This window comes from Heterodontus francisci, chromosome 13 (assembly GCF_036365525.1).
Source record: "Heterodontus francisci isolate sHetFra1 chromosome 13, sHetFra1.hap1, whole genome shotgun sequence".
In the NCBI taxonomy this organism is placed as follows: Eukaryota; Metazoa; Chordata; class Chondrichthyes; order Heterodontiformes; family Heterodontidae; genus Heterodontus; species Heterodontus francisci.
Genome location: NC_090383.1, coordinates 26,569,181 through 26,595,196, shown reverse-complemented (window position 1 = coordinate 26,595,196; position 26,016 = coordinate 26,569,181). Strand labels below are relative to the sequence as shown.

Sequence of the window (26,016 nt, the reverse complement as noted above, 5' to 3'; positions counted from 1 at the left end):
TTGTTTAGACTGGCAACTTGGATGGAGAGTAACAGGTGTTTGACAGTGTTTTCTTTTTATCTTGCTTGCAGCATTAAAGCTTGTCTGTTTACACAGCTGTTCAAAAGGGAGTTCAATTGCTCTTTTTGCTAGAGTTTCTTTACGTTCTTCACACTTGAGTGGTTTAATGGTTTTAAAAAAAAACTTTGGCTGCATGAAGACTCTTTTTCACACTCAATTGGTTTAATAAATTTTTAAATTTGGCTGTGTGAAAGGGGTCTCTGCAGTGTTTGGAGGATTCCCACGCTTTTCCTATCAGATGCCACCTGTAATGGCCCCGACCTCGATCATCTTGAGAAAGGAATTGGGTCTTCCCCAGTTTGTTTTTAGGGAGCCTTGAAAAAAAATCAACTTTCTAAGCACTGCAAAGCTTTTTTTAAAACTGGGATTTCTTGACCATTGGCATAATGACTCACCCAATCGCAGGAATTTATTTGCAGCCTGTCGTTCAGCGCTCTGTCTTCTATAGCTAGAGGTAAGTTCTTTTTTCTGTCCACTGTTTGGGCCTGTATTTCTGTTGAACTTTTTCTCTTTTGGCTGTGGGAGGGCTCATTTTCAAAGCTGTTTTACCCGTGGTCCTCAAACTTAGACTTTTCACCACAGCTGACACCATGTAATGTGTTCTTTATGTCATTTAATGCAACATAAATGAGATGCGTTGAGTCCAGTTTGTTGACAGTCTCTAACAGGTTTATTAACAGCTAAACTAGTATGTACAGTACAGAGCAAACTATTTAAAGAACCATCATCTGGGTGTTACAGTTGCAGAGTGACTATGACTTGTAGTCACATGACTACATCTTGGTACTTAGCTCATAGCATCTTCTTCTTCTTTGGCCGCCTTGTCTCAAGAGACAATGGGTAAGTGACTGGAGGTGGTCAGTGGTTTGTGGAACAGTGCCTGGAGTGGCTATAAAGGCCAATATTAGAGTAACAGACTCTTCCACAGGTGGTGCAGAAAAAATTATTTGTCGGGGCTGTTACACAGTTGGCTCTCCCCTTGCGCTTCTGTCTTTTTTCCTGCCAACTGCTAAGTCTCTTCGACTCGCCACACTTTAGCCCCGCCTTTACGGCTGCCCGCCAGCTCTGGCAATCGCTGGCAACTGACTCACACGACTTGTGATCAATGTCACAGGACTTCATGTCGCGTTTGCAGACGTCTTTAAAGCGGAGACATGGACGGCCGGTGGGTCTGATACCAGTGGCGAGCCCGCCGTACAATGTGTCTTTGGGGATCCTGCCATCTTCCATGTGGCTCACATGGCCAAGCCATCTTAAGCGCCGCTGACTCAGTAGGGTGTATAAGCTGGGGATGTTGGCCGCCTCGAGGACTTCTGTGTTGGAGATACGGTCCTGCCACCTGGTTCCAAGGATTCTCCGGAGGCAGCGAAGATGGAATGAATTGAGACATTGCTCTTGGCTGACGTATGTTGTCCAGGTTTCGCTGCCATAGAGCAAGGTACTGAGGACACAGGCTTGATACACTCGGACTTTTGTGTTCCATGTCAGTGCGCCATTTTCCCACACTCTCTTGGCCAGTCTGGACATAGCAGTGGAAGCCTTTCCCATGCGCTTGTTGATTTCTGCACCAGAGACAAGTTACTGGTGATAGTTGAGCCCAGGTAGGTGCACTCTTGAACCACTTCCAGAGCGTGGTCACCGATATTGATGGATGGAGCATTTCTGACGTCCTGTCCCATGATGTTCGTTTTCTTGAGGCTGATGGTTAGGCCAAATTCGCTGCAGGCAGCCGCAAACCTGTCGATGAGACTCTGCAGACACTCTTCAGTGTGAGATGTTAATGCAGCATCGTCAGCAAAGAGGAGTTCCCTGATGAGGACTTTCCGTACTTTGGTCTTTGCTCTTAAACGGGCAAGGTTGAACAACCTGCCACCTGATCTTGTGTGGAGGAAAATTCCTTCTTCTGAAGACTTGGACGCATGTGAGAGCAGCAGGGAGAAGAAAATCCCAAAGAGCGTGGGTGCGAGAACACAGCCTTGTTTCACGCCACTCAGGATAGGAAAGGGCTCTGATGAGGTGCCGCTATGCTGAATTATGCCTTTCATATTGTCATGGAATGAGGTGATGATACTTAGTATCTTTGGTGGACATCCGATCTTTTCTAATAGTCTGAAGAGACCATGTCTGCTGACGAGGTCAAAGGCCTTGGTGAGATCAATGAAAGCAATGTAGAGGGGCATCTGTTGTTCACGGCATTTCTCCTGTATCTGGCGAAGGGAGAACAGCATGTCAATGGTCGATCTCTCTGCTCGAAAGCCACACTGTGCCTCAGGGTAGACGCGCTCGGCCAGCTTCTGGAGCCTGTTTAAAGCAACTCGAGCAAAGACTTTCCCCACTATGCAGAGCAGGGAGATTCCACGGTAGTTGTTACAGTCACCGCGGTCACCTTTGTTTTTACAGAGGGTGATGATATTGGCATCGTGCATGTCCTGAGGTACTGCTCCCTCGTCCCAGTACAGGCAAAGCAGTTCATGGAGTGCTGAGAGTATAGCAGGCTTGGCACTCTTGATTATTTCAGGGGTAATGCCGTCCTTCCCAGGGGCTTTTCCGCTGGCTAGAGAATCAATGGCATCACTGAGTTCCGAATTTGTTGGCTGTACGTCCAGCTCATCCATAACTGGTCGAGGCTGGGCTGCAGTGAGGGCAGTCTCAGTGACAACATTCTCCCAGGAGTACAGTTTTAGGTAGTGGTCCACCCAGCGGTCCATTTGCTTGCGTTGGTCAGTGATTGTGTCCCCTGATTTAGATTTGAGTGGGGCGATCTTCTTGATGGTTGGCCCAAAAGCTCTCTTAAAGCCATCATACATTCCTCTGATGTTTCCGGTGTCTGAGGCCAGCTGAATATGACTGCATAGGTGTTGCCAGTAGTCATTTGCGCAGCACCTGGCTGTTCTTTGTGCAGTGCTTCTGGCTGCTTTAAGTGCTACGGATGTTAACTCACTGGGGGCTTTCTTGTAGTTCAACAGTGCAATGCGCTTAGCGGCTATGATAGGTTCCAGCTCTTCAAAATGAGATTGAAACCAGTCTGCATTTCTCTTCACATGTTTGCCATGACGACATGACTACATCTTGGTACTTAGCTCCTAGCATACTAAGATATTAAAGGGACATCACTCTTAAGGTGATCATACACAATACTCAGCAAGTCTGGCAGCATCTGTAGAGACAGACACAGAGTTAATGTTTCGTGTTGATGACCTTTCGTCAGAACTGAAATGTTAATTCTGTTTTGCTCTCCACATATGTTGCCAAACCTGCTGAGTATTTACAGCATTTTCTGTTTTTATTTCAGATTTCCAGCATCCGTAGTATTTTGTTTTTGTATTGATGGAAGGATGACATTGCCATGTGATGACTGCTTCATTTAGATAAGTGTATCCATTTAACGGTGTTATGACCGAAGCTGGAGGAGTGCACAGTCTTTCTCTAGTTTCACTTCTCCACAGGTCACAACATATATTTAAATGTTTACCCAGTTACCGATATGGCCAATGATATACTCTATTTTTATTTCAGAATAAAATCCACCAACCAGTTTTCTGTAATAAACAATAAAATTATCAACTTATTATAAAACAAGACTTATTCAGTAAAGATGCAAAGCATTAACACACAGATTGAAATATGAAAGTTCCCTTCCTACTTGGCCCAATGTACACACACACACAAACACACACGCATGCACAAAATAAAGACATTTTCTCTGCAGAGATCTCTTTACAAAAAAGACAAAAAAAACTTTGTCCAAATACTTGTTAATTCTTAATTGTTGAAGGAAAAGGAGAAGATATCAGTTGTCCCTTTATTCCGGCATTCCAAATACGCGTAGATGGCTGTAACTGGGATCTTTTTGGAGCAGTTCTTTACAGGTAACATCGAGGATTAGTCTGGCAGGCTTTCCAGGAGAAATGCAGCATCAGTTTCTCTATTTCTCACACTGGATTCTCTGTGTTTCTCAGAGAGGTGGAGAGAGGATGAGAACCATAGAACCATAGAAAAATTACAGCATAGAAGGAGGCCATTTAGCCCCTCGTGTCCGTGCCAACCAAAGAAAAACTAGCCGCCCAATCTAATCTCAATTTCCAACACCTGATCCATAGCCTTGCAGGTTACAGCACTTCAGGTACATGTCCAGGTACCATTTAAAAGAATTGAGGGTTTCTGCCTCCACCACCGACCTGGACAGTGAATTCCAGACACCCACCACCCTCTGGGTGAAAAGGTTTTTCCTCATGTCCCCTCTAATCCTTCTATCAATCACCTTAAATCTGTGCCCCCTGGTAATTGACCTTTCCACTAGGGGAAACAGGTCCTTCCTGCCTACTCTATCTTGGCTCCTTATAACTTTGTACACCTCCATTAAGTCACCCCTCAGTCTCCTCTGTTCTAAGGAAAACAACCTAGCCGATACAATCTTTCCTCATAGCTGCAACTTTCGAGCCCTGGCAACATTCTTGTAAATCTCTTCTGTACTCTCTCCAAAGCAATTATGTCCTTTCTGTAAAGTGGTGACCAGAACTGTACGCAATTCTCCAACTGTGGCCTCACCAGCGTTTTATACAGTTCCAGCATTACATCCCTGCTTTTGAATTCTATACCTCGGCCAATAAAGGAAAGCATTCATATGCCTTCTTCACGACTCTATCTACCTGTCCTGCCACCTTCAGGGACCTGTGGACAAACACTCCAAGGTCTCTCACTTCTTCTACCCCTTTCAATATCCTCCCGTTTATTGTGTATTCCCTCGCTTTATTTGCCCTCCCCAAATGCTTTACCTCATACTTTTCTGGATTGAATTTCATTTGCCACTTTTCCGCCCACTCAACCAAACCATTGATATCTTTACGGAGTCTACAGCTATCCTCTTCACTATCAATTACACGGCCAATTTTTGTGTCATCTTCAAATTTCCCAATCATGCCTCCCACATTTCAGTCCAAATCATTAATATATACCACAAACAGCATGGGACCCAACACTGAGCCCTGTGGAATGCCACTGGAAACAGCTTTCCATTCACAAAAACATCCATCGACTACTACCCTTTGTTTCCTGTCCCTGAGCCAATTCTGGATCCAACCTGCCACATTCTCCTGTATCCCAGGGGCTTTCATTTTACTGACCAGTCTGCCATGTGGGACCTTGTCAAATGCCTTATTAAAATCCATGTAGACCATATCCACTGCACTTCCCTCATCAATCCTTCTTGTTACTTCCTCAAAAAACTCAATTAAGTTAATAAGACATGACCTTCACTTAACAAATCCATGCTGACTATCCCTGATTAAGCCGTGCCTTTCTATGTGGCAGTTTATTCTGTCCCTCAGAATAGATTCTAACAATTTACCCACCACCGAGGTCAGACTGACCGGCCTATAATTATTTGGCCTACCCCTCGCACCCTTTTTAAACAATGGTACAATGTTCGCAGACCTCCAATTGTCTGGTACCTCTCCTGTATCTAGTGAGGATTTGAAGATGATCCTCAGCGCATCCACCATTTCCCCCCTGGCTTCCTTTAACAACCTGGGGTGCAATCCATCCAGCTCTGGCGATTTATCCACCTTCAAGGATGTCAGACCCTCCAGTACTTCCTCTCTCATTATGCTTATCATATCTAATATTTCACACTCCTCCTCTTTCACTACAATGTCTACATCAACCCTCTCCTTTGTGAAGACGAGACAAAAAACTCATTAAGAACCCTGCCCACATCCTTTGCATCCAGGCATATGTTCCCTTGTACATCTCTGATAGACCCTCCCTTTTCCTTAGTTATCCTCTTGCTCTTAATGTACTGATAAAACATCCTCAGGTTTTCCTTGATTTCACCTGCCATTAATTTTTCATGTCCTCTCTTTGCTTTTGTAATTTCCTTTTTTACTTCAGTCCTGCACCTTCTATACTCCTCTTGGTTTTCTAAAGTATTAAGATTTTTGTGATTGTCATAAGCTTTCTTTTTCTGCTTTAACTTATCTTGTAAGCTCCTAAATAACCAGGGGGCTCTAGATTTGGCAGTACCGCCCTTTATCTTAGTGGGGACATGCCTACACTGTGCCTGTAGTATCTCGCTTTTGAATGCCTCCCACTGGTTTACCACTGATTTTCCTTCAAGTAGCTGTATCCAGTCCACTTTCGCCAGGTGACCTCTCAGTTTTTTAAAATTTGCTTTCCCCCAATTTAGAACTTTTACTCCTGTTTTATCTTTGTCCTTTTCCATGATTATGCTAAAACTAACTGTATTATGGTCACTATCTCCAAAATGGTCACCCACTGTTATTTCCTCTACTTGCCCAGCTTCATTACTGAAGACTAAATCTCGAATGGCTTGTTACTTGCTGGCTAAAAAAGTTCCCTCTGTGCCCTTCACACTGTTTGCATCCCAGTTGATATTGGGGTAGTTGAAATCCCCAACTATTATTGCGCTATAGTTTTTGCACTCAGAAATTGCTGGGTGCCTCTCTCAGCAGGCTGCCATCCCAACTGACTCAAAACGATATCCAAAACAAAATCAACTCTTGACCGCTATAAATTTTGGCATGTCACTTCTCTGTAAACAGAAGACACCTACCGTTTACTTAGCTGAAGACATGTGACTTCCAGTAAGAGTGTTTCTAAACAAGGTTCCCCAAGTCTTTCCAGTGACCTCTTCTAAAAAAGAACAAAGTGCAGCAGCTATGGAATCTCTTCAGTTCCAATGAATCCAATTCCACACTCTTCAAACACGAGTCCTCAAAAAAATATTTTAAAAATGGAAGCACTTTCATAACACCAGGAGGGGCTTTTATTCTGCCATTGCCAAAAATGATGGTGGAAAATTTGACAATGATCATGGGAAAATCTAGGCTATAGTCAGAATGGTCTTAGTAACAGTAATACAATGAAGGCTTGTCAACTCTGAGTCTCACTGTTTGAGTGTAATTATGATTTAAGCACAGGAAGTGTAAGGTTCTGCACCAGCAGGGATCCTTGCAATTTCTGGCCTAACTGTTTAAGGCATGAAACAGATTTCACTCTAAGAATAAGACAAAGGTAGATGACAGTTTCTACCTCGCAGAAAAGACAGGATTTCAAAGAAAGAGTGAAGGACAAAGTGCAGATTGAAACTGAGTTTTTCAACATTTCTCCCACGGGTTACATAGATAAGTTTTCCTACATAGAATAGTTCAGCACATACCTTCTGAAATACATGCTGCCAATAGACAAAATGTTCCTGCCAGTATGTTGGAGACCACAAAGGGACTGTGCCGTCCTGCACGATCAACCACCAGAACACTAAGAATTGTTGCTGGCAGTTCTACTGCTCCAGCTACGAAAATGTCAATATAACTGTCACCTCTCTGGATTCCTAAACGCAAGAAAAGCCCAAGGTACACCACATTGTTTGTGAACCTGAAAGAAAGGAAACAGTCAAATAACTGCTAAATCCCTATAGCAATTGCTGCTTTGAACCCATGACTCTCATTATGCCCAGGTTACACATAGATCACCCTACATATTTTTCATTCACCTGACATCTTCACTGTGCTGAAATCAAAATTCAGCTCATACGGGTGATTTTTATCTCTTTAAAGTCCCAGTTACACTCAATAACAAGGGATGGCAGACAGACAATTAAGAGACTTTGTCCTGCGCATTTATCACTGTTTTTGTAGCTCCCTATACTTAGAAGCTCGTTAATGCTCTGGAGGTGTGGGGTGGATGGGTAGGGAAATTCAGCAGTATTGCAATGTTGAAAATGTTGCAGATTAGAGGGGCACACTTTTTTGACACGAAGCAGCAGAACAATGCCACATGAGTGAGGAAGGAGGAGTATTGGGGGCACAGCAGTAGGATTTACTGAAGTTTTGTTGGAAATCTTATAGCAGAAATAAGGTTCAGAATAGAAAGACTCCTGGGCACTGAGGCAGGAAGCCCCATAAGAGGGTGGTCCAGATTTTATAGAGGAAGGTGGCCAAGGCTGTTAGTGCAATCTCCAACACCTGAAGAACTGGCGCATGATGTGGAAAGTGGGCGAATATCCTTCCAACGTTGGCCAAGGTAAGTGAAGATACAGTTCACCATGGACTTCCTGTAGGAAGGAAAGACACACTCATCTCCTAATCTCTCATGTCCTGGGGTGCACTGGTCATATGGGAAATCAGGAGATCTCCCAGTACCCTCTGTGCATGGCTCCAAAGCACTCGACTATTGGCATGCCCCTTTTACTGTGAGAATCCCACAGAAACCTGTGCTCCCCTGCTCATGCCCACTTGGTGTCATTACCTGGGTGGCAAAATGATGAACCTATTCACAGGAAAGCTCTCGAAACAACAGTGCGTTATGTTAACTCAAGCCGCTGTGAAAACATTCACTGCCATGAGGTGGTAGCACTACTGTGGAATGAGAGACGTGTAATGGGAGAAACACCTGTAAACATTAAAATTAGGGAATGCATGCAGACACCTAGTGAAAAGAAGTGTGAATGGCAGTCAGATTCCTTGAACACTATTCACAAAGGAAAAGGTCATGCTTAAGCAGCTCCAAAGAACTACAATTAGAGGAGAAACTTTAGCTGGAAATAGTGACAGCATTGTTGTGTATGCATAGTTTTATGTAGAAAGCTTTGATAGGAACAAGTATAATCTTCAAAATTTTGAGTACGCACAATGAGGAAGGTTTTTCAACTTGCAGGCAGACAAACAGCCAGTGGGGGAAGAGGCACAGTGCCAAGATTAGGTTGGTAAGAACAGGGCAAGGGGGAGGAGAGACCATTTCAACTTCATGTGGATTGTCAAAGCAGAGCAATGGCCATGCTTTCTCTCAACCGCTATTTCTTCAAGAAGCCTTTTAAGTCATTAACACAAATAAATAAGCTTTTATGATTTTGAAATACAAGATTTTTTTCCAAAAATATACTTTCTTCATAAAAATCTGTAAAAAATACATTACAAAACAGATCCAAGTTGACACACCAAAACATGCAAAAGAAGGCGGCACAGTGGCGCAGTGGTTAGCACCGCAGCCTCACAGCTCCAGCGACCCGGGTTCAATTCTGGGTACTACCTGTGCGCAGTTTGCAAGTTCTCCCTGTGACCGTGTGGGTTTCCGCCGGGTGCTCCGGTTTCCTCCCACAGCCAAAGACTTGCAGGTTGATAGGTAAATTGGCAATTATAAATTGCCCCTAGTATAGGTAGGTGGGGATGTGGTAGGAATATGGGATTAATGTAGGATTGGTATAAATGGGTGGTTGATGGTCGGCACAGACTCGGTGGGCCGAAGGGCCTGTTTCAGTGCTGTATCTCTAAATAAAAATCAGTTTTCTGCAATACAGAACGTGAGTTGCCTCACAACCCTTCCATTCTATTTTACATGCATAGAAAATAGGAGCAGGAGAAGGCCATTCGGCCACTCGAGCCTGCTCTACCATTCATTATGATCATGGCTGATCATCCAACTCAGTAGCCTGTTCCCGCTTTCGCCCCATACCCTTTGATCCCTTTAGACCCAAGAGCTATATCTAACTCCTTCTTGAAAACATACAATGTTTTGTCTCAACTGCTTTCTGTGGTAGCGAATTCCACGGGCTCACCACTCTCTGGGTGAAGAAATTTCTCCTCATCTCAGTCCTGAAAGGTTTACCCCGTATCCTTAGACTATGACCCCTGGTTCTGGACTCCCCCACCATCGGGAACATCCTGTCAAGTCCTGTTAGAATTTTATAGATTTCTATGAAATCCCCCCTTACTCTTCTAAACTCCAGCGAATACAATCCTAACCGACTCAATTTCTCCTCATACGTCAGTCCCACCATCCCAGGAATCAGTCAGGTAAACTTTCGCTGCACTCCCTCTATAGCAAGAACATCCTTCCTCAGATAAGGAGACTAAAACTGCACACAATATTCGAGGTGTGGCCTCATAAAGGCCCTGTATAATTGCAGCAAGACATCCTTGCTCCTGTACTCGAATCCTCATGCGATGAAGGCCAACATACCATTTGCCTTTTTTACTGCCTGTTGGACCTGCATGCTTACTTTCAGTGACTTGTGTACAAGAACACCCAGGCCTCGCTGCATATTCCCCTCTCTCAGTTTATAGCCATTCAGATAATAATCTGCCTTCCTGTTTTTGCTACCAAAGTGGATAACCTCACATTTATCCACATTATACTGCATCTGCCATGCATTAGCCCACTCACTCAACTTGTCCAAATCACCCTGAAGCCTCTCTGCATCCTCCTCACAACTTACCCTCCCACCCAATTTTGTGTAATCTGCAAATTTGGAGATATTACATTTAGTTCCCTCATCTAAATCATTAATATATGTTGTGAATAGCTGGGGTCCTAGCACCGATCCCTGCGGTACCTCACTAGTCACTGCCTGCCATTTGGAAAAAGACCCATTTATCTCGACTCTTTGTTTACTGCCTGCCAACCAATTTTCTATCCATCACAATACACTACCCCAATCCCATGCGCTTTAATTTTACATGCTAATCTCTTATGTGGGACTTTGTCGAAAGCCTTCTGAAAGTCCAAATAAACCACATCCACTGGCTCCCCCTCATCAACTCTACAAGTTACATCCTCGAAGAATTCTAGTAGATTTGTCAAGCACGATTTCCCTTTCGTAAATCCATGCTGACTCTGCCCGATTCTACCACTGTTCTCTAAGTGCTCTGCTATTAAATCTTTGATAATGGACTCTATAACTTTCCCCACTACCGATATCAGGCTGACTGATCTATAATTCCCTGCTTTCTCTCCACCTCCCTTTTTAAATAGTGGGGTTACATTAGCTACCCTTCAATCTGAAAGGAACTGTTCCAGAGTCTATAGAATCTTGGAAGATGACCACCAATGTATCCAGATTTCTAGGGCCACTAAGTACTCTGGGATGCATAACATTAGGCCCCGGGGATTTATCGGCCTTCAATCCCATCAATTTCCCCAACACCATTTCTCTATTAATACTGATTTCCTTCAGTTCCTCCCTCTCACTAAACCCTGTGTTTCCCAACATTTCTGGTATGATATTTGTGTCCTCCTTTTTGAAGACAGAACCAAAATTTGCATTTAGTTGGTCAGCCATTTCTTTGTTCCCCATAATAAATTTCCCTGTTTCTGACGTAAGGGAGCTAAATTTGTCTTCACCAATCTTTTTCTCTTCACATACCTATGGAAACTTTTACAGTCAGATTTTATATTCCCCGCAAGCTTGCTCTCATACTCTATTTTCCCTTCTTAATCAATCCCTTGGTCCTCCTTTGCTGAATTCTAAACTGCTGCCAATCCTCAGGTCTGTTGTTTTTTCTGGCAAATTTATATGCTTCTTCCTTGGATCCAATACTATCTCTAATTTCCCTTGTAAGCCATGGTTTGGCTACCTTTCCCATTTTACTTTTGTGCCAGACAGGGATAAACAATTGTTGCAGTTCATCCATGTTGTCTTTAAATATTTGCCATTGCCTATCAACAGTAAGTAACGTTTCCCAATCCATCATAGCAAACTCGTGCCTCATACCTTCGTAGTTTCCTTTACTAAGATTCAGGACCCTAGTCTCAGAATCAACTACATCACTCTCCATGTTGAGGAAGAATTCTACCATAATTCTACCATATTATGGTCACTCATCCCCAAGGGGTCTCGCACCACTAGATTGTCAATTATTCCTCTCTCATTACACAATACCCAGTCTAGGATGGCCTGTTCTCTACTTGGTTCCTCAACGTATTGGTCCAGAAAACCATCCCTTACACACTCCAAGAATTCCTCCTCTACGGTATTATGACTAATTTGATTTGCCCAATCTATATGCAGATTAAAGTCACCCATAATTACAGATGTTCCTTTCTCACATGCGTCTCTAATTTCCTGTTTAATGCCATTCCCAACATCACCACAACAGTTTGGGGGTCTATATACAACCACCACTAACGTTTTTTGCCCCTTAGTGTTTCTCAGCTCTACCCATACAGATTCCACATCGTCAGAGCTAATATCTTTCCTCACTATTGCGTTAATTTCCTCTTTAAACAGCAATGCAACTCCACCGCCTTTTGCTTTTTGTGCATGCAATGTACATTTGCATTACACAGCAAAACCATATTTTGATGCATACAGTCTTTTGAAATCCAAGATGATTTCTTAGAGGAAGAGGCAAATCACCCAGAGGAACAGCTGTGCTCACCCAGATCCACGACACTTGTCTCATCCTCACCAACTTGTTCATGGCATCTTAGCTGCCTCAGCAGCAGCCCAGGTACACCCTTCCACGATGAAGTAGTTAATAGGTCAGGAGGGTTTTCTTTGGGTGAACCATCAAGCACTAGTCAAAATGAGGACCTGGGCCCTTTTTAAATTATTCGTTTATGGGATGTGGGATTTGCTGGCTAGGCCAGCATTTATTGCTCATCCCTAATTGTCCTTGAGAAGGTGTTGGTGAGCTGCCTTCTTGAACCGCTACAGTCCATGTGGGGTAGGTACACCCACAGTGCGTTAGGAAGGGAGTTCCAGGATTTTGACCCAGCGACAGTGAAGGAACAGTGATATATATTTCCAAGTCAGGATGGTGTGTGACTTGGAGGGGAACTTGCAGGTGGTGATGTTCCCATTCATCTGCTGCTCTTGTCCTTCAAGGTGGTAGAGGCCACGGGTTTGAAAGGTGCTGTCAAAGGACCTTTGCCAAGTTGCTGTAGTGCATCTTGTATGTGGTACACGCTGCTGCCACTGTGCGCCTGTGGTGGGGTGCCAATCAAGCAGGCTGCTTTGTCCTGGATGAGGTCGAGCTTCTAGAGTGTTGTTGGAGCTGCATTTATCCAGGCAAGTGGAGAGTATTCCATCACACTCCTGACATGTGCCTTGTAGATGATGGACAGGCTTTGGGGAATCAGGAAGTGGGTTACTCACTGCAGAATACCCAATCTCTGACCCGCTGCTGCAGTCACACTATTTATATGGCTGGGCCAGTTAAGTTTCTAGTAAATGGTAACCCCCAGGATGTTGATGGAGGGGGATTCTGCAATGGTAATGCCATTGAATGTCAAGGTAAGATAGTTAGATTCTCTCTTGTTGGAGATGGTCATTGTCTGGAACTTGTGTGGTACAAATGTTACCTGCCACTTATTAGCTCAAGCCTGAATGTTATCCGGGTCTTGTTACATGCAGGCACGGACTGCTTCAGTATCTGAGGAGTTGTGAATGGTGCTGAACATTGCAATCATCGGTGAACATCCCGACTCTGACCTTATGATGGAGGGAATGTCATTGATGAAACAGCTGAAGATGGTTGGGCCGAGGACACTACCCTGAGGAACTCCTGGAGTGATGTCCTGGGACTGAGATGATTGGCCTCCAACAACCATAATCATCTTCCTTTGCACTAAGTATGACTCCAACTAATGGAGAGTTTTCCTCCTAATTCCTATTGACCTCAGTTTTGCTAGAGCTGCTTGATGCCACACTTGGTCAAATGCGGCCCTGAAGTCAAGGGTAGTCACTCACACCTCACCTCTGGAGTTCAGCTCTTTTGTCCATGTTTGAACCAAGGCTGTAATGAGGTCAGGAGTTGAGTGGCCCTGGTGGAACCCAAACTGAGCGTCACTGAGTAGGTTATTGCTGAGCAAGTGCTGCTTGATAGTACTGTCAATGACATCTTCCATCACTTTACTGATGATTACAAATAGACTGACGGGGCTGTAACTGGCCAGATTGGATTTTTCCTGTTTTTTTGTGTACAGGACATACCTGGGCAATTTTGCACATTGTTGGGTAGGTGCCAGTGTTGTAACTGCAGTGGAACAGCTTGGCTAGGGGCACTGCAAGTTCTGGAGCACATGGCTTCAGTACTGCAGCCGGGTTGTTGCCAGGGCCCAGAGCCTTTGCAGTATACAGTGCCTTCAGCCATTTCTTGATATCACGTGAAGTGAATCGAAGGGCTGAATTTTGTTAGCCTCTCGGAGGTCCCAGCAGCAGCACCAGAAGCGGGTGCCATCATCACATGTCATATTCTAAGATATACTGCTGTAATATTGTCGAGGTTTAAATTTTGGATTCTTTTTAGAAATAGGATTATGTTTTAAATCTCTGAGCAATCTTTGATATTGTAGTATACTTATCCACTTAAAAGTGTATTGCATGTTAAATTCTTTAATAAATATATAAAAGTTAATAAATCGTCTCATGTAGCATTCTGTATACAACTACAAGAACTCCCTCTCTGTGTCTCTTTAAGTGGAGAGATACATATTGAATAGTTTCCTAGACCCTTATAATATCTGGGATATTTATGACTTAGCCATAATTATTTTAAAAATAGGCTATCTGAAAGATGGTATTATTCTCTGTTAGTTTTCTTTCTTTGAGGGAAAATTAGTTCAATTCTTTGGACCTAAATAAGTGTCTATAAGAGTTTGTCTGGTTTGAACATAATTAAATAATTAAACATAACATAATTAAAGGAGATTCATAGGGAAATATGAATAGGCGGGGTAGGCGGTGGCGTAGTGGTATTATCACTGGACTAGTAACCCAGAGACCCAGGTATTGCTCTGGAGACAAGGGTTCGAACCCCACCACAGCAGAAGGTGGAATTTGAATTTAATTAATAAATCTGGAATTAAATGCTAGTCTAATGATGGCCATGAAACCATTGTCGATTGTTGTAAAAACCCAAATGGTTCACTAATGTCCTTTAGGGAAGGAAATCTGCTGTCCTTACCTGGTCTGGCCTACATGTGACTCCAGACCCACAGCAATGTGGTTAACTCTTACATGCCCTCTGCAATGGCCTAGCAAGCCACTCAGTTGTACCTAACCGCTACGAAGTCAATAAAAAGGAATGAAACCGGACGGACCACCCAGCATCGAACTAGGCACCGGAAACGACAACGGCAAACCCAGCCCTGTCGACCCTGCAAAGTCCTCCTTACTAACATCTGGGGGCTTGTGCCAAAGTTGGGAGAGCTGTCCCACAGACTGGTCAAGCAACAGCCTGACATAGTCATACTCACGGAATCATACCTGACAGACAATGTCCCAGACACTGCCATCACCATCCCCGGGTATGTCCTGTCCCACCGGCAGGACAGACTCACCAGAGGTGGCGGGACAGTGGTATACAGTAGGGAGGGAGTTGCCCCTGGGAGTCCTCAATATCGACTCCGGACCCCATGAAGTCTCATGGCATCAGGTCAAACGTGGGCAAGGTAACCTCCTACTGATTACCACCTACCGCCCTCCCTCAGCTGATGACTCAGTACTCCACCATGTTGAACACCACTTGGAGGAAGCACTGAGGGTAGCAAGGGCACAAAATGTACTCTGGGTGGGGGACTTCAATGTCCATCACCAAGAGTGGCTCAGTAGCACCTCTACTGCAGGATTTCTAGCCTCTGACCTGCTCTTGTAGCCACGGTATTTATATGGCTACTCCAGTTCAGTTTCTGTTCAATGGTAGCCCCTAGGATGTTGATAGTGGGGGATTCAGCGATGGTAATACCATTGAATGTCAAGGGGAGATGGTTTGATTCTCTCTTGTTGGAGATGGTCATTGCCTGGCACTTGTGTGGCGCAAGTGCTACTTGCCACTTATCAGCCCAAGCCTGGATAGTGTCCAGGTCTTGCTGCATTTCTACACGGACTGCTTCAGTATTTGAGGAGTCACGAATGGTGCTGAACATTGTGCAATCATCAGCGAACATTCCCACTTCTGACCTTATGATTGAAGGAAGGTCATTGATGAAGCAGCTGAAGATGGTTGGGCCTAGGACACTACCCTGAGGAACTCCTGCAGTGATGTCCTGGAGCTCAGATGATAGACCTCCAACAACCACTGCCATCTTCCTTTGCGCTAGGTAGGACTCCAACCAATAGAGAATTTTACCCCTGATTCCCATTGACTCCAGTTTTGCTAGGGCTCCTTGATGCTATACTCGGTCAAATGCTGCCTTGATGTCAAGGGCAGTCACTTTCACCTCACCTCTGGAGTTCAGCTCTTTTGTCCATGTTTGAAGCTGAGTGGCCCTGGCGGAACCCAAACTGAGCGTCACTGAGCAGGTTATTGCTAAGCAAGTGCTGCTTGATGGGCACTATTGATGACACCCTCCATCACTTTACTGATGATTGAGAGTAGACTGATGGGGCGGTAATTGGCCGGGTTGGACTTGTCCTGCTTTTTGTGTACAGGACATACCTGGGCAATTTTCCACAATGCCGGGTAGATGCCAGTGTTGTAGCTATATTGGAACAGTTTGGCTAGCAGTGTGGCAAGGTCTGGAGCACAGGTCTTCAGTGCTATTGCCGGAATATACAGGTGTGGGTAGGCATGTCTGTAATGGGTAGTCCTTATCCCTGAGAATCCATCTCTGAAGGCGAGCGGGCGGCCTGAAAAGTTGTGGTACCTGAGACAGTCAAAATATGCAGGCATCATGGCTGCTTCCTGGGAGGTCATTCTAATAGAAGACTTTCACAGAACTTCCAAGACTTTACTTGGGACTATTTGGTCTGTAGTGACACTGACCAGTAGCATATCTGTGCCTGTGCTCTACAGTAGTGGGCTGCAATGAGTGGCAACAGATGTCATTGCTTCTCATAACAATGACAATAAGCCCACTTCCTTCAGCTGCTGACCTGGGCCTAACACCCATTGACAGAAGCAGATCACTCAGGAACAGAAGTTTAATTAAGACAAGAGTTACCTCAGTCCTCAAAGGCTCTAGAGGAATCTTCCGAGCCACCCACTTCTTAATCTTATATCACTCATGGAACACCTCTGCAAAAGAGAGGTTTGGAGCAAGAGCAAATAAGGAGCTGGCACAAAGGGTTGACATGGTGATAAGAAATATTTGCAGTTAGATTGCAGGAAATTATTGGAATCCTTTACTGAATTTGGTTCTGGACATATGCTTCAGTATTTATTTCTGGAGATGTTTGAAATTTAATGGGCTTGGATGATGACTTGGCTTCTGTCGTATAGAGGCAAGCTACAGAAACCTTTGGGAATGCAGATCTTTGTGTAACAGTTGGAAATGGGGGAGGAACAGCGGGGGTGGGTGGAAATATTTGGTTCGTCAATGGTTATTTACTGATAGCACTGGGATATAAATTCTCGGTTCCTTTTTCTGGTTTCAGGTTGATGACTCTCTTGTTTCACCTCCTCTCCTTTCCCCGCATCTTCCTCCTGATGTGGGCATCGACGACAATATCCATCTTCATCAGCAGCATTATCTTTCTGAGATTCCTGCGTAATGATATTATGGGCTAAATTTTACGGGCCCCCTGAGGTGGGGCTGGAGCCAGTGGCAGGGGGGTGGGGGGTGGGGTCACAGCGAATCGCAAAGCGTGGTGGGGGGCAGAGGGCCCGTTGCCTCCCTGTCGCCAAGCGATCTTCCCAGGCGTGATAGGCCAACATTGGCCTTGCCACCCCATGGCCAATTGAGGCCCTTAAGTGACCTATTAACGGCCAATTAAGAACCTCCTCCCCCCACTGCTGGGATCTTACGACAACCACCTTGCAGGCTTGGCAGGGGTCCCTCCTTTGTGGGCAATCTGTGGCCCACGGAGGATCCCCAATAGGAACCACTTCACCCCCCCAGACCCCCTCACTGGTGCCTTCCGTACTGGCCCTGGCGACCCAGCCTCACCTACCTCTGGTCAGAGGTTCCAGCACTGGGCCTGGGTCTGAGCCCTCTGCAGTACCGGCAGTTGCCATTGCTCCCAATGGCACTGCCGATACTGCTGAGCTACCAGCCCTCTGTTTGGTCGGCAGCTCATGGAGGCGATGGGGGTCCGGGCTCCTGAAACTTTGATAGGAAAAGATCGCTCTGGGGAGTAGAAAAAAGGCACAGGCAGAGTTCTCCCCGACTTTTCAGCCAGTTGCCGGGAAGCCCGCATCCAGCACAAAATCCAGCCCTGTGTAGTGTAATATAATGTACATAAGCTGCTGCTGGGTAGATTATGTATATAGACTTTAAGCATCATCGCAGGATGTGATATCACGAGTTTGTGTGCTGCTCAGTCAGTGTTCATGCAGATACCCCAGTAAGAAGAATGAATGTTTCTGGTGCAAGAGAAGGGGGCACTTTTAGTTGGTCTGTCCCAGCAGAAAACAAATGCTGCAGAGGGTTAAAAGATAAAGGAAATAGAAAAGGGACAGACAATTAATTCTCCCTTCCTAAGAGAAATACAGGGAACAAAATGAAGATTGCTGGAAGCAGAAATTCTAGTGGGAGGAAATAAAACTACTTTTAAATTGAATACAGGAGCAACGGTTTCTATCCTGTCTGATCAAAAACCTTGGCTGATGAAAGAAAGGCTTTGGAAAAACAACAAAATATTATACGGGCCAGGAAGAATTCAGTTGAAGGTTCTGGGAGAAATGTAGACAACCTTAACAGACAGAAGCAACACGATCCCAGAAACCCTATATATCATTAGGAACCAAGCCTGTCCAATCATGAGTAAAAAACATGCCCGGCCTTAGAGATGTTATGCAGGGTGGAAGAGATCAAGGAACAGGAGAAACAGCTCAGTGATTTAAGTCCAGAGTTCCTCAAACTATTTGAAGGCTTAGGGAAATTAAAAAGGGAGTTCCATATTACCCTCAATAAAGAGGCAGAATCGGTATGTTTATTCACACTGAGAAAGGTCCCACACACCCTCCACACTAAATCTCTGCAGTGACAAAACCCATTAGGTGGTGCTCTGGGATTGTTCTGGTAAAGAAACCAAATAGGTCTATTAGGATTTGTGTGGACCTTACCCAACTCAATAAAGTGGTACAGAGGGAAATTCACCCGATGGCATCAGTCGACAACAGCCTTATGAAATTGGGAAAAAGCTCCATATTCACAAGTTAAATAGTTAAATGCAAATAGCAGGTTCTGGCAGTTACCTTTAGATGAGATGGTTCCGCCAGGGCCACTCAGCTCCTGACCTCATTATAGCCTTGATCCAGAAATGGACAAAAGAGCTGAACTCCAGAGGTGAGGTGAGAATGACTGCACTTGACATCAAGGCAGCATTTGACTGAATATGGCATCAAGGAGCCCTAGCAAAACTGGAGTCAATGGGAATCAGGGGGGAAACTCTCCACTTGAGTCATCCTAGCTCAAAGGAAGATGGCAGTGGTTGTTGGAGGTCAATCATCTCAGTCCAGGACATCACTGCAGGAGTTCCTCAGGGTAGTGTCCTAGGCCCAACCATCTTCAGCTGCTTCATCAATGACCTTCTCTCCATCATAAGGTGAGAAGTGGGGATGTTCGCTGATTGCACAGTCTTCAGTACAATTCACAACTCCTCAGATACTGAAGCAGCTCATGTCCATATGCAGCAAGACCTGGACAACATCCAGGCTTGGACTGATAAGTGGCAAGTAACATGCTAACCACACAAGTGCCAGGCAATGACCATCTCAAACAAGAGAGAATCTAACCATCTCTCCTTGATGTTCAATGGTATCATTATCACTGAATTCCCTCACTATTAACATCCAGGGGGTTGCCAGAAACTGAACTGGACCAGCCGTATAAATACTGTGGCTACAAGAGCAGATCAGAGGCTCGAAATTCTGCAGTGAGTAACTCACCTCCTGTCTCCCCAGAGCCTGTCCACCATCTACAAGGCACAAGTCAGAAGTGTGATGGAATACCCTTCACTTGCCTGGATGAGGGCAGCTCCAACAACAGTCAAGCAGCTCGACACCATCTAGGACAAAGCAGCCCGCTTGATTGACACCCCATCCACCACCTTCAACATTCACTCACTCCACCACTGATGCACAGTGGCAGCAGTGCGTACCATCTACAAGATGCACTGCAACAACTCACCAAGGCTCCTCCGACAGCAGCTTCCAAACCCGTGACCTCTACCAACTAGAAGGACAAGGGCAGCAAATGCATGGGAACACCACGACCTGCAAGTTCCCCTCCAAACCACACACCATCCTGACGTGGAACTATATCGTCATTCCTTCACTGTCATTGGGTCAAAATCCTGGAACTCCCTTCCTAACGGCACTGTGGGTGTACCTACCCCACATGGACTGCAGCGGTTCAAGAAGGCAGCTCATCACCACCTTCTCAAGGGCAATTAGGGATAGGCAATAAATGCTGGCCTAGCCAGCGATGCCCACATCCCACGAATGAATGAAAATAAATGAGGAGTCTAAATTATTAACCACTTTTATCACACCCTTCGGCAGATTCTGCTTCAACAGATTTCCATTCGCTATTGAGTTGGCATCAGAGATATTCCTGCAGACGATGTCAGCAATCCTAGAAGGCTTGGAGGGAATCATCTGCCACATGGATGATGTTTTGACTCATGGGCCAAACCAAGAAGAGCATAATGCAACGGTAAGAGTGGTATTACACAGATTACAAGAGACAGGGCTCACATCAAATGACAACTGCAGATTCTCAGAGTTGACAGTGAGGTCCCTTGGCCACATAATTGATAGATTTGGAATCACAAAGGCAATAAAAGATTTCCTAGAGCCAAGGAATATAACAGATCTACAGTGATTCATGGGTATGGTTAACCAGGTAGGGAAATTCCCACCAAATCTAGCAACTATTAACGAGTCTCTACAACAAATGCTCAAGAACAGCAATGCCTGGTCCTGGGGAGACAGCCAGAAAAATTCTTTCAAGAAGATCAAGGAAATGTTGACTTCACCAAAAGTTTTGGCACATTCTGATCCGGAACTTGTGACCATTATTGCAGCAGATGCATTGTTAACAGGATTAGGTGCAGTCCTGTTCCAGATTCAAATAGATGGACATGCAGGCTGGTGTATCTTGCCTCTCGTTCGCTGTCAGAGACAGAAAGAAGGTACGCAGTGATTGAAAAGGAAGCATTAGTAGCAACAAGGGCGTGCGAGAATTATTCAGACTACGTACTGGGCCTCAAGGTCAAGATTGAAACTGATCACAAGCCACTAATAATGTTGCTTAGTTCCAAGGAGTTAGCAAAATTACCCCCAAGGGTACAGAGATTTTTCGACTACAACTTATTCAGTTCTTGTGTTATATCTGACATGTCCCAGAGAAGCAAGAGGTGACAGCTGCCGCATTATCAAGCACATCAAGCAATCTACCTGAACTGGGAGATGTCGCATTCCTGGAGGAAGTGGAAGTCTTTGCTTTAGCTATAACCAAAGATTTGCCAGCAACTGCTCAAAGGTTATGCCAAATTAGAAACCTACAGAAAGAGGACAAAGTCTGCGAGAAAGTAAGACAGTTTTGCCAAGAGGGTTGGCCAGAACATAAGCCAAATAACACAATCCTGAGAAAGTATTAAGAGCAGCGAAACCACCTTACTATTGTTGATGACCTACTAGTCTATGATGAAAGACTAGTTATTCCAAAGGCTTCAAGATTAGACATCCTAGAGAAACTACATCAAGGGCACAGGAATCACCAAGTGTAGAGGAACCTCATATGGTGGCCAGGGGTTTCCAAAGGGATCAAAGACATGATCTTCAATTACATTACATGTGCTACTACTAGACAGGACTCCAGAGAGCCATTGATGTCATCTTCATTTCCGTCTAGGCCATGGGAGCATCTAGGCATGGATTTCTTTGAATAATGAGGGAAGACTTTCCTCATTGTTGTGGATTACACTCTTGATGGGTTTAAGTCAAACCACTACATGACCAGAGTTCTGAAGCAGTAATAAAGTCACTGAAAGAGATTTTTGCCATACATGGCATTCCAGACCTAGTGATCTCTGATAATGGTCCACAATTTGCGAATGAAGCGTTCCAACATTTCGCAGAAACATATGGGTTTGCCCATGTTACAAGTTCACCGAGGTACCCCCAGGGCAATGGAGAAGCAGAGAGAGGCGTTCGAACCATGAAAATGCTACTGAAAAAGAGTCATGAAGATTTTCAGCTGGCACTGTTAAATTACCGATCAACACCACTCCTGAATCGGCTGGTTCCATGTGAGTTGCTACTGCGTTGAGGACACAATTATCCACATTCCCAAGCACCCATTAGCCACAAGTTGGTGCTGAGAACTGGGAAAGGGTGAGGGTGAGAGAAGGGAAAGAAAGGTCATCTAAAATGGAGAAACATGATAGACGTTACAGAGCAAAGAACCAAACAGACCAACGACCTGGAGATTTGGTTTAGATTAAAGACCAGGGTCGATATGGGGAAGTGATGGAGAAATCGTCATACATAGTTCAGAGAGACCAAGGATGGATAAGGAGAAATAGAAGATCTTTGGTACTGGCATATCTGAATAAAGAATTGATGAAAAATCAAGAGAATCAGCTACCAGAGGGAGATGATGACCCGGTGATACAACCAACAACAGGTCACTCAGATAACAGTGAAGACAGAGAACATGAGTCATCCAACAGTTTCACTCACCACAGGAAAGTAAGGGAAAAGAACTGAAAGACTCAATCTCCCAAAGAAGTGAAAGGAGAACATGCTATGGCAGGGTCATGAGAACCCCACAGCGTTACAGACCTAATGAATGAAGTCAGAGGGGAGAGATGTAGCATAATGATCACAAGCTATTGCTGGGTAGGTTATGTATATTGTTATGATCCTGTAGTTTTTTTTTTCAGGAAGAATGCAGTGTGCCTTTAAGGCTGGAAAAGGAGCCGTACTGCTTTAAGAAGGCTTTAGGCTTTAGTAAGCCTCCGGAGTTAGAGAAAGTGCATTTTGGTTGCCGTTGGATACAACCATATGGAGAAGGAACCAACCAGCTTCAAAGAATGCATTCTGGTTACCCGGCGACAGACATTCAGAGACCATAGACCGGATATACAATATGCTGGAACCACTCAGCAGGTCTGGCAGCATCTGTGAAAAGAGAAGCAGAGTTAACGTTTCGGGTCAGTGACCCTTCTTCGGAACTAACAAATATTAGAAAAGTCACAGGTTATAAGCAAGTGAGGTGGGGGTGGGGCAAAAGGTAACAAAGGAGAAGCTGTAGATTGGACAAGGCCACATAGCTGACCAAGAGGTCATGGAGCAAAGGCAAACAATATGTTAATGGTGTGTTGAAAGACAAAGCATTAGTACAGATTAGGTGTTAACGGACTGAATATTGAACAGCAGCAAGAGCAAACCTGAAAAAAAAAACTGGGTAAGCAAGCTGAACAAACTAAGATGAAATGAAACAAATGCAAAAAAAAAATTGTAAAAAATGTAAAAAAGAAAAAAAGAAAAAATAACAAAAAATGAAAGTAAAATGGGGGGCTGTCATGCTCTGAAATTATTGAACTCAGTGTTCAGTCCGGCAGGCTGTAGTGTGCCTAATCGGTAGATGGAATGCTGTTCCTCGAGCTTGCGTTTTTTGAAATCTTAGTTTGTTCAGCTTGCTTACCCACTGTTTTGTTTCAGGTTTGTACTTGCTGCTGTTCAATATTCAGTCCATTAACACCTAATCTGTACTAATGCTTTGTCTTTCAACACACCATTAACATATTGTTTGCCTTTGCTCCATGACCTTTTGGTCAGCTATGTGGCCTTGTCCAATCTACACCTTCTCCTTTGTTATCTCTTGCCCCACCCCCACCTCACTTGCTTATAACCTGTGACTTTTCTAATATTTGTCAGTTCCGAAGAAGGGTCACTGACCCAAAACGCTAACTCTGCTTCTCTTTTCACAGATGCTGCCAGACCTGCTGAGTGGTTTTCTTGTTTTTATTTCAGATTTCCAGCATCCGCAGTATTTTGCTTTTATTTTACCGGATATACAATGTTGCAATTATCTTTTGAACTGGCTTTTTAGTTGAAACAGACTGTTCTAACTGAGAAACAGGCAGACAGTGGTGAGTTAGCACCTGAAGGAGTGCTCTCAGACCATTTAAACTGAAGGAAGAGCGTTTAGTCTGTTTATTTATCATTCTCTCTCAAAATTCTAAAAAGTCAAGCCAAAACAGAGATCTCTGATATTTTAAACTGACGGAAGTTAGTTTGCAATTGAAACGCCATAGCATACAAGGCTACGGGCCAAATGCTGGAAAATGGGATTAGAATAAATAGGCGCTTGATGGCCAGCACAGACATGATGGGCTGAAGGGCCTGTTTCAGTACTGTATAACTCTATGAATAGACTGGCAATCTTTTATCACTTAAAAAAAACTCTAAAGCCAAACTGATTCATTAAAAAGTGTTTGCAAGTTTTTAATTGTTGAAATTCATCACTGGAAAAGGAGCAACTATTTTAACTTCTGAATTAGACTACGGACTGTTCTACTATTGAAGAACCTTTTATCCCCCATCAGACGGCTCTGAGGACTTCAAGCAACCTTGTACTGTTCCACATCCGGCAGGAACGTAAATCTGCAAGGACTTTAATTTTTTTCTATTTTAAATGTTGTTTATATCTTAAGTGTTTAAGAATTTAGTTTTTCCAATTAAACAGTTAATTTTTTGATTTAAAGACCCCTGGTTTGGTTAGCGTCATTCGGGGGGTAATAGATGGTACAATTTGGCTGGGTCTTTTTTTAATTTGGAAAGTTTAAAATTATATGTTAGGCAATCTGTGGAGGGATGGGTTTGAAATAACAGTGTGTTTCTCCTACCACAATCAGAATCGTATATTTTGATTGGGGGCTTTGACTGCAGCGGTCAGTCATAACAATAATGGGCAGCACAGTGGCGCAGTGGTAAGCACCGCAGCCTCACAGCTCCAGGGACCCGGGTTCGATTCTGGGTACTGCCTGTGCGGAGTTTGCAAGTTCTCCCTGTGTCTGCGTGGGTTTTCGCCGGGTGCTCCGGTTTCCTCCCACATCCAAAGACTTGCAGGTGATAGGTAAATTGGCTGTTGTAAATTGCCCCTAGTGTAGGGAGGTGATAGGAAATATGGAATTACTGTAGGGTTAGTATAAATGGGTGGTTGTTGGTCAGCACAGACTTGGTGGGCTGGAGGGCCTGTTTCAGTGCTGTATCTCTAAAAAAAAAGCATCATCACAGGATGTGATGTCACAAGTCTGTACCTCATGCTGCTCAGTTCTCAAGTAGATACCCTAATAAGGCATGAAGAAGTATCATGACAGCTTCCAAGGCATTAACATGTATGATAAAGTTAATATATTCCCAGCATAGCTGGGCATTTATTGAATAAAAGCCTTGCTTGTTCATGAAATTGATGGGTTGTTATATGAAGCTTTCAATGCCACATGTCATAGAATCATAGACTATAACAACACAGAGGAGGTCATTGGGCCCATGTATCTGCATCGACTCTTTTGAAGAGCATTCCCCATATCCCTGCAACTTTTTCTTCTTCAGGGATGACAATCCCAGGCAGCGGAGGCACTCAGGTCAAAACCTCCCTGTACATGGATGACGTCGCCGTTTTCTGCTCGGATCCGCTGTCCGTGCGCAGACAGATGAGCATCTGCGACCAGTTCGAACTGGCCTCGGGAGCCAAAGTCAACCACGGCAAGAGCGAGGCCATGTTCTTTGGCAACTGGGCTGACCGATCCTTTGGCCCCTTCACCGTCAGGTCAGGTTACCTGAAGGTGCTGGGGATATGGTTCGGAAGGGCCGGGGCGTGCACCAAAACATGGGAGGAGCGAGTAGCCAAGGTACGACAAAAGTTGGGCATGTGGGGGCAGCGATCTCTCTCCATTGTGGGTAAGAACCTGGTCATCAGGTGCGAGGCGCTCACGTTGTTGCTCTACGTGGCGCAGGTCTGGCCCATACCCCACTCCTGCGCCGTGGCAGTCACCCGAGCCATTTTCCGCTTCGTCTGGGGATGTAAAATGGACCGGGTCCGGAGGGACACGATGTTCAAATCTCTGGACAAGGGCGGGAAAAATGTACCCAACGTGGCCCTCATCCTGATGACCACCTTCGTGTGCGGCTGCATCAAGCTGTGTGTAGATCCCCAGTACGCAAACTCCAAGTGTCACTACGTGCTGAGGTTCTATCTGTCCCCGGTGTTGCGAAGGATGGGCCTGGTCACATTGCCGCGGAACGCTCCGTGCAGTTGGGC

The 26,016-nt window shown here is 44.7% G+C and overlaps 1 protein-coding gene across 1 annotated transcript in view; it reads right to left on the bottom strand.

The window, feature by feature from the left end:
• The window catches only part of LOC137376300 (solute carrier family 22 member 3-like), a 74,413-nt gene that overhangs the window by 17,948 nt on the left and 30,449 nt on the right, over nt 1-26,016 (bottom strand). Inside the window, exon 7 of the mRNA XM_068044569.1 lies at nt 7,238-7,452. Coding sequence (XP_067900670.1) covers nt 7,238-7,452 — 215 coding nt within the window. The remainder of the gene's footprint in view (nt 1-7,237; nt 7,453-26,016) is intronic.